Genomic DNA, 8,602 nt, shown 5'->3' on the forward strand with positions numbered 1-8,602 from the left:
ATGGCAAATGCTAAGCTCACTAGTCAAATTTTCACATTTTTCTATCTCCTGAGCATAAGCATTTTTAACCTTAACATGCTTCTTGTTTTCATTAATAAGGAAGTCCTCTTGGCTATCCAAAAGTTCATCCTTCTCATGAATAGCACTAATTAATTCATTCAAATTTTCCTTTTGTTGCATCGTTGTAATGACCCTGTAAGGGGGAATATTTCGGAGTTGTAGCAGGTAACTGGGGGCATAACAGTACTTAGGGGGCACACCCACCTACTCGGTTACATATAAATACCCTTGCACTGTATATTGATGGGACACACTTAACAAAACGCTACAGTTCCCTAGTTACTGTTTTGTTGAGCACTTGTGTTATCCCATCTCAAGTGTTTGGGCCCACCTGACCACGTGTCAGTCAGTCTCAACAATCATTGTCGACCAAGTCTTACTTTCCCCCTTTCTTCTTTGTGTGTGCTTAGGAATTAGGATGGGTAGTTAGGTTAGGTTTTTAGGGAATTAGGGGTAACCTGTGTGGGTTGAATCTTCTGTTCTTATGTTTGCTTCATGATGGATGAATTCAAGTCATTAGAGGATTTTTCTCAGAGTTTATCCCTAAATCGAAGGGTTTGAACATGTAGGTTTAAGGTTTGGGCACCATCCATGGCTCTGGTACCACTATTAGGTTCAATAGGAACCAATACGCTAATCCTAGCCACTAAACGCGTTAGAACGAGGCTTATACTTTTGGGGTTAGACGACGACACTATTAGAACGATGAAGATCAACTCAGGGACAACAAGATAGAGTCGCGACGAGTCGATGGCCTTGCCTTCACTAACCATGTAGAGAGATAGATCAAATCTCATGGAGAGATGGTTACGACAAACACTGGTTCATGTACCGACCTTTTTTCTTTTTTATATTTACAATATAAAAGGAGACCACAACCATACAATTGTTACGTTCTCGGTCAGAATGTGAAAGCTAAATCCAGATAGATCTCTTGCTGGAACCAGTTAATATCAACCTAACATCTCATAGCTTGGAGCCACACACTAGGTCACTAGCTCACCACACCTGCTTGAAACCAAAAAAATAAGAGACAGCTAGATGGCCAAAATATGGAATGCATATCCATTAGACCATTACCTCAACAATTCTAAGAAAGTAGCCCAGTAATGCACATTTCTGTCCTTCAGAGACAAGAATTTCATAGAAATTGAACTAGTCTCTAGGTTCTTTTAGGAGTGGCCAGCGACCAATATAAACATAAAAACTATACTTCATCTCTTCTAAAATAAGTATCGTTATAAATTAACGCTGGTGTTTTTTTAAAAAAAATCTAACTAAGAAAATGTTAGTAATATTTATATCTCCAAACAAGTATATTATAAAATAACATTTTATGATTCATCTAATGATACTAATTATATATCATAAACATTAATAATTTCTTATATATAATTAAAATTAAAAATGTGTGACTTCTCGCGCAACACTTATTTTAGGATAGAGAGAAAAATTCGACCTGAGTATGACAGCCCCGATATTGCATTAAGAAAAAGATCTCACGCAGAAAAAAAGGATCTCTGAACTACTGCTCCACCCATACACATTAACATACTAGAATGCAAAATATGCACAAAAGTTCTAAACTGTACAGTTTGGCTAAATTTCTTCAGTTCAGTTCACCTTTTTACAGCAAGCAACCAAAAGCAAGCACAACTATGAGCAGCAGCGGTTGCTCATCCCCACATCTGTAAAGAGTGAGGGGGATTCGACAAGCAAGCGCCCAGCTCCGGTTCGAAGCTCCCTCGCTTTCGCTTCCGCTTCCAGGGGCCACATCTGTTGCAACTAAAACCGAAAGACCACAAAATTCAACGCCTAACCATCAACCTTCATCAGTTTTTATACAATTTGGAGGTGGATACTCTCTAGACAGTTAGATTTATATATGTGGCCATTCTGATCATGTTTGCTATCATGGCCGACAGTCACAAACTCCCAGCGATATCAGTAGAGTTCTCTCCTGTCTTCTCGTTCAGACTCTTGTTTTCTTCATTGTCAAGGCAATCATCTTCCAGGGGCATGTGGATGCATATACCATTAATTGGGAATGCTTCCTGGATTTCATTCATGACGATAATGACATTACTAACACACTAAAATTATCTTTTTAACTTTTTTTTCGTAAAAAAACCAGGAGGTAGCCACAGATTGTTTACCTGATTCACAGAGTCCTGACCATTGGGATTAAAAAGAATGGGGCGGCACCTCTTATCCTCATTCATCAAACTTGAATTTTGAAAATGTGATATCAGTGCAGACCGTCCTTGAATTCTAGCATAAGCCAAAGATGCTACCTTCTCACTGTTGAACTTCTCCCATTTCTTACCATTAAAAGCCTGCAGGTTATAGGTGTACATCTGTAAATAAATCTTTCAAGTTCTTCACAGAAACAAAAAAAACTCGGCCGGGGAGGGAAAGACCGCCCTCCCGGTATTATATTCAGAAGAGACCGAAACAATGGTCCCGGCCGAGAAAATCCCCGAACCCTGACCCCCCATCACTAACGGGCCGACGTCAACTGTCCACTCTGCAACGGCCCAACCGGAGGGTGGCGCACAGGACATCGTAACCCGAGAGCGGATGGGGCACAGCGAGGGGATTTTTTTAACCAAGCCTGAAAATTCGCTCCCGAGGGGAATCGAACCCAGGACTTGGAGGTGCTACTCGGAAGTCCTTAACCACTAGGCTAGAGTGTACATCTGTAAATAAATCTTTCAAGTTCTTCACAGAAACTATACTACTGCTAATCGGTATTGCTGATTAACTCAGCTGCACATGGAACAAGTTCTTAACTCTGCAAGTGACTGCAAACAGAAAACAAAGGCCTAGAAAGAAAAACACCTGGTAGAAGGATATAATGTGCACCGGTGATACCATGTTAATGAACGCATATCCAACATTGCATTTGTTCTGCATAAGCACAATAATACATAAGTAAATTAAACAGGTGTGGCCTATAAAGTACAGGCCTCAAAAACAAAAGAGCCACACAAATTGGAGTTAATCTAGTACCTTGAAATCAATTGGCAGGTAGAAGAAGTCATAAATTCCTTTGTGAAGCTCATCAATTGCAGCCAGGAGCATCTTAGATGTATATCTGTTAGATTCAGGGACAAGACTGAATGAACACAACTGACAACTGGCTAGCAAAAGGTCCAAATGAAAACATAATGCGGAAATGCATACTTGTTCGGGATGTTCTTAATCATCAATGTTGTCCGAGTATCATCACCTCTGCGAATCTTCTCCAAGTCAAGCAGATACTGCCTCTTGCTATCAGCTTGCAACACACTGCTGTCAACTCTGCGGTTACGGGCATGGTCAATGGAGCTGTCAAGTCCGAATGTACCAGGCCCATGGTATGGAGGATTAGTGTAAAATGCCTGTCCCAATCTCGGTGACAATATCGGTCTGAAGCTAGAAGATACGTTATCTGTCAGACTTCCAATCAGAGAAGAACCAGGATTCACAGAAGCATGACTAGCCATGCCCAGCATGAGGCCTCCCCCGTTTCTACCAATACCAACATTACCCATGTTCCCAAACTTGAGTTGCTTCATATAAGATGTCTCTGGCGATTCTGATAAAAAGCCAAAATGGTTCTCGAATGGAGCACCTGAAGGGGCAGAGCCAACATGATGATGGTGCTGATCTAAAGAACCAAATAATGAAGCCTGACGGCTACTGTACAAGAATCCTTGGCCCTGAGTGCGACTACTGGATGACAATGCAGGTCCGTTTGCTGGTGGACGCCAAATAGGGGATTTTGAATGTTCTGAATATGGCTTTGGACTTCCCCAGAGAAACTGGGGCCCTGATAAAGTCCCAGGACTAGAACTCATCTGTTCACTGTTGTGATCTTGATATGAGTGGGAGTGCTGAAATGCAGCTCCCAGTGACTGGTTACCATTTGAGAAGACTTGATCATATTTAGACCGATTGCTATCCTTGCCAATTGGAGCAATCTTTGGAGCATTTGAGATCAGTGAAGGCATTCCGATAGGACTCATTCCATTTCCAGTTGGAGACCTAGTGAAAGCTTGCAGCATATTGTTATCTGTTGGACTACTATAGTGAGCCCATGCCCCTGTCACAAGAATTATAAAAAAAAACTTATATACAGGGGATTGACTCCAAAATACATGGGGACAGCATTATACAAAAACTTGTTCCAACAGACATACCTGGAGGAGAGTTAGCAATAGGTGAACCAACATGAGGATGTCTGTAGCTTCTGGGCTCCTCTTGGTCCAAATCGTGACCGAGCTGCTGCATCAAGCTAAATCAGAAGAAAACAAGAAAAATACATCTGGTCAGTAAACTACATTAGAAAAATTCAAATATTTAAGTGATGAATACTTCACATGTAGGAAAAGTAAGTGAAACAGCATGCTCCCAAAACTGAATTTCAAACATGTAGATTCACACACATTGAATCATTCATGCACTCATGAAACACACATTAAAATGACTCACGAAGAGGAGTAAAGCGGACATTTTAAACTGCAAATGAATTATTCAAAATGAAGCCAGCAGCACTGCACTATACATCTAACTTGCAAGCTTATCAGAAGCAGTAACTTTATAAGCCTCCATGAGAATGTGGTATTCAGAACCACAGCAAAATGGCAGCTCCAACAAAACATATTGGTGAGAAACTGTAACATCCAAACAGTCTCAAAAATCATACTTTCTGCGTGTTCCACCAGGACGACTTGGTTCCAACTTGATTCGTTTTCCAGCTATCTCACTTTTATTCAGTGACCGAAGAGCAGCCTCTGCTGCTCTTACATCATAGAACTCTATAAACTTATGATGTTTCTTGTTTGGTGTCTCTCTTATCTGAAGATAGAAACCAAAGCAACGTCAGTACGAATAAGAAAGGTGGATCAAAAGCAGAATGAAGGGAAACAATACTCTGCATGCTAACCTCCTTTACTTCCCCATATGCCCCAAAAATCTGGCGAACCTCTTCATTAGAAACCGATGGATCCAAGTTAAAAATAACAAGAGTTCCCTGGTTTAAATCTTTGTCAGATGGATTCTCCTGCAAAATCAACAGAACAATCATTCCAAGAAGAGCTTTTGTTGGTACAACTGGAAAATAAAAGCAAAAGAACAAACAACCTTTGGGATGGAAAAATGAATGTCCAGCTTTCTCCTCCTCAGAGGTTTGTTCTGCAATGCGCGCATTGCATTCCGTGCAGCTCTGATGTCGAAATAAGATATCATTACAAAGCCCCTATGCTTTGTTGCAGTGTAAAGGGTACGGATATCCCCATATTGCTGAAATAACAACAGAGCGCAATAAGGTTCAACTTTTCAGTAGCAGAGATATTGAATGTGAGAATGCCACAACCACGTCTTATATATTGTGTAGCATAATACATGAAGGTGTCAAAATCATCAATGCTAATGCATATATTTACAATCACTGAAGTTAATACCTCAAACAAAGATCGCAGTTCAGAGTCCTCGACGTTGCTATTGATGTTCCTTACGAACAAGGTCCTGGAAGGGTGCTCTCCAAATGGGTGCTCCCCAGCCACAGTTCCTACAGTGTTTGGGACACCAAAAGGGTTGATGCCATTGCCTCTAGCCCCGTCCACAATACTTGAATTTGCAAAACTAACTGTGATGGTCTCCACAGGGTCAATATCCAGCTCCATGCCCCCTCCATTGCCAAAGACATCAAACTCCTCCAATTCCTCTGTGGTATTTGTTTGCCCGATGGGCTCAGTTTCATCAGTGATCCCCGCGAAAAACTCATCTTCATCAGGCAACAAGTCATCTATCTGTCGAAGATCAAAATCGAACTTGTAGTCTTTCTCATCAGGATCATCAGCAAGCACTTTCATTTTGGCCGAAGCGTCATCCTTTGATGGGGTACCATGAGAAGAATGAGAAAAGATCACTGACAGAAATGGCAGGAGATGTCATCAGGAATATCAAAACAAGATTGTCAAACATGTACTAGTATTCAATGAAAATTATAGATTTTTGAGGTTTCTGATGCATCGGATTTGAGATAAATTGACGGAAAAAAACAGGGGCATGATTACAGAACAAGTTATAGGAACTAATCACCCTATATCATGTGCTTCCTCTCGCGCATTTAACTTGCATAACTACCATTCCCTGGCATCCATTGGTCAATTTCCCATAGCCAGAAAATCGTGTTTACCCATGAGCAGACATACTATATGAACATTGAAGTTCTCATTATGCAGAGCATGTAAGCGTTTGGCTAGAAACTTAGTATGGTTCAAGTGCATTATTACATTATGAAGATGGGAAGGAGAACACATACACTTTTCATGAGGAAGAACAGGCAGTGAGGTTGAGAAGAGACTTGTATCGCCAAAACCAGCTCGAACATTGAGCAGCGGTGGCATAGGGACCCTCCAAGGGTTGTTATTTGCGGCCATCTGTCGTGACTTTGAGGTGGCAGGTACCACAAGACCTGATACAATCTTATAAAGAGTAATGCATTTGACAAATACACAGGCAGAAAACATCAAGCAGGAAGGGGGAATGTGTGGTAATCGCAGAATATGAACCTGGTGGGTTGTAAGTAAGGATCTGACGATCAATCAAACACAGCAAGCATTCTCATTTGGCTGCTGATACCTGCAGGAGGAAACAAAAAGGGTTGAGCATGTGTCATCGTCTGTCATTTACTCATGTGGGTTGGGTCTCTCTGTGTAGAAGACTGCAGTCGATGGCAAAAACCGACTTTTTTTTCTTTTTTGGGTGGTGGGGGTCTAGGGGATAGGGGGGCAGGGAGTTGATTGTGCAGCTGGTGGACACGGCAATATGAGAACAATAACGTGTATTAATTTGCTTGGCACGGGATAGTCAAACATGCCAGGTCTTAAAAGGAAGGAATTCATTGGATAGACGCAACAAAGTTTGACCCAAAAATAGCGATGAGGAAGATGGAATGGAAGCAATCCAATCCAATCGCATGATCGGATCTCTAAATCAAACAAAAACAGGCAGAGGCAGGCGTGCGGAAGCGGGAGTGAAGGGATAAATCAGGTAGTGGCAAGGAAGTGAAGGATTACGAGCGGAGGGAAGGAAATTAATGATTAGGAGTAGAACCGAGGATGACGAACAGTGGTACAGGTAGGTGGAGTAGTCACTGAAGCTGGAAATGAAGGAAGGATTTGCGTTGTCCCCTGGGTCAGAGGCGCGTTGAGGATTGGCAATCGGCAGAGCAATCTCATCATCAGTTAAACGAGAAAAAAAAAAGACGAGATGGAACGGAAGAGTGAGGGGGATAGATCACCAGCGCAGGCGGGGGTAGAACCCTAACACTGAAACCCTCCTCTTGTGCGCGGCGGGCGCAGCGGCGGACGAGGAAGAGACGGGGCGGCGGCGGCGGGAGAAATCAATCGCTCTTCCGGCCGATTGTGTCTCTCCTTTCTCTAGACCTAGTCCCCTACTAGTTTCAGTTTGGTGAGTTTTTTCCGGTTTATTTTTATAGGGAGACACACCAACTCACAAGGAGAAGGAGCAGACAGACCACTATAACTATTATAATAAATAATACATCAGAGTATTATAATTATTACTATATAATTGATTATCTCTCAGTGAAAGCGGAAGGTTAAAAAGAAAAGAAATATATCAGAGTCTAGTGGTGGATAGCGATAGGAGGTATGATGATTGGTGCGAGCGCCGAGCCTTTCGTCTCTACTCATCCTCATGTGCACCTTCCACCTTCTATTCTGCTCTATGAGCATGACATGTGGGTCCCGAATCACCCGGAACCTCACGCGTCAGTGGGTGTCCCGCTCCGTCAGACGGGCTGGGGAACAAGTGGAGGACCCACGCGCGCAGCCAAAAGCCAAGTGGGTCGCACCTGTCAGTAACGTCGACGTCATCTAATCTAATCAGCTGGAATTGGAGTGGCTTGTGGGTGATACCAATAACGCATATGCATTTCAAATTAATAGATTGATAGGGACAACATCCCAATAAATAATATCAAGTAACCAAGCAGCCATTAAATACAAACGTGCAAATAGATCTCTTGCTCTATTAGATCTAGATCTAATGTATGTCATATTTAACACTTAAACCCTCCCACTACTATCTCATGCAGCTTTATAAAGAATCTCTAACAAATCACGATTGCATCTATGATTAAATTTAGATCAAACGGACCCAGATGCTTGCCTAAATACTGTTGGGGGCCTTCGTCTTCCGAAGGTCCTCAAAAATATGATTAACAATATTTCCCAAGTGTAATATATGTACATGAACCTTCGAACTCGGAATAAAAGTTGTACACAATGTGAAAAGCATGGTCGAGACGAAGGTTGAAACAGCTCCGAAGCTACGCGTAAGGAAGCTTTGGCTCAGCGGCAGAAAAAGGAACCGACTTAAAGGGGAAAAGGCTATCTAGTCCTCGTTGGATTGTCCTTAAGTCAATAATAAACATAAAAGGCATGTATGTAATTTTACATAGGTTGCGTCCTGTGCCTATAAATAGATGAACAGTGCCCCCGTACTGTTCAGGTTGACTTGTATTCGC

General features: G+C 42.0%; 1 protein-coding gene across 4 annotated transcripts; it reads right to left on the bottom strand.

The window, feature by feature from the left end:
- Positions 1-1,545: 1,545 nt before the first annotated feature.
- LOC103629361 (protein MEI2-like 2) lies at positions 1,546-7,851 on the bottom strand. 4 transcript variants are annotated; one of them, XM_008650500.3, is made up of 13 exons: positions 7,352-7,851; positions 6,621-6,690; positions 6,371-6,523; positions 5,508-5,974; positions 5,188-5,346; positions 4,991-5,107; positions 4,751-4,902; positions 4,245-4,339; positions 3,247-4,147; positions 3,073-3,157; positions 2,902-2,970; positions 2,217-2,396; positions 1,546-2,114 (listed from the first exon to the last, which is right to left on the bottom strand). In XM_008650500.3, the coding sequence occupies exons 3-13, from the start codon at positions 6,486-6,488 to the stop codon at positions 1,986-1,988; spliced, it is 2,472 nt and encodes an 823-aa protein (XP_008648722.1). In that variant the 5' UTR covers positions 6,489-6,523; positions 6,621-6,690; positions 7,352-7,851; the 3' UTR covers positions 1,546-1,985. The 4 variants fall into 4 exon arrangements, with proteins under 4 accessions (XP_008648722.1, XP_008648724.1, XP_008648723.1 ...); XM_008650502.4 differs by having other exon boundaries at positions 5,508-5,936; positions 7,352-7,776; XM_008650501.4 differs by having other exon boundaries at positions 6,371-6,533; positions 7,352-7,599.
- Between the last annotated feature and the right edge of the window lie 751 nt (positions 7,852-8,602).

Source organism: Zea mays, chromosome 6, assembly GCF_902167145.1.
Source record: "Zea mays cultivar B73 chromosome 6, Zm-B73-REFERENCE-NAM-5.0, whole genome shotgun sequence".
In the NCBI taxonomy this organism is placed as follows: domain Eukaryota; kingdom Viridiplantae; phylum Streptophyta; class Magnoliopsida; order Poales; family Poaceae; genus Zea; species Zea mays.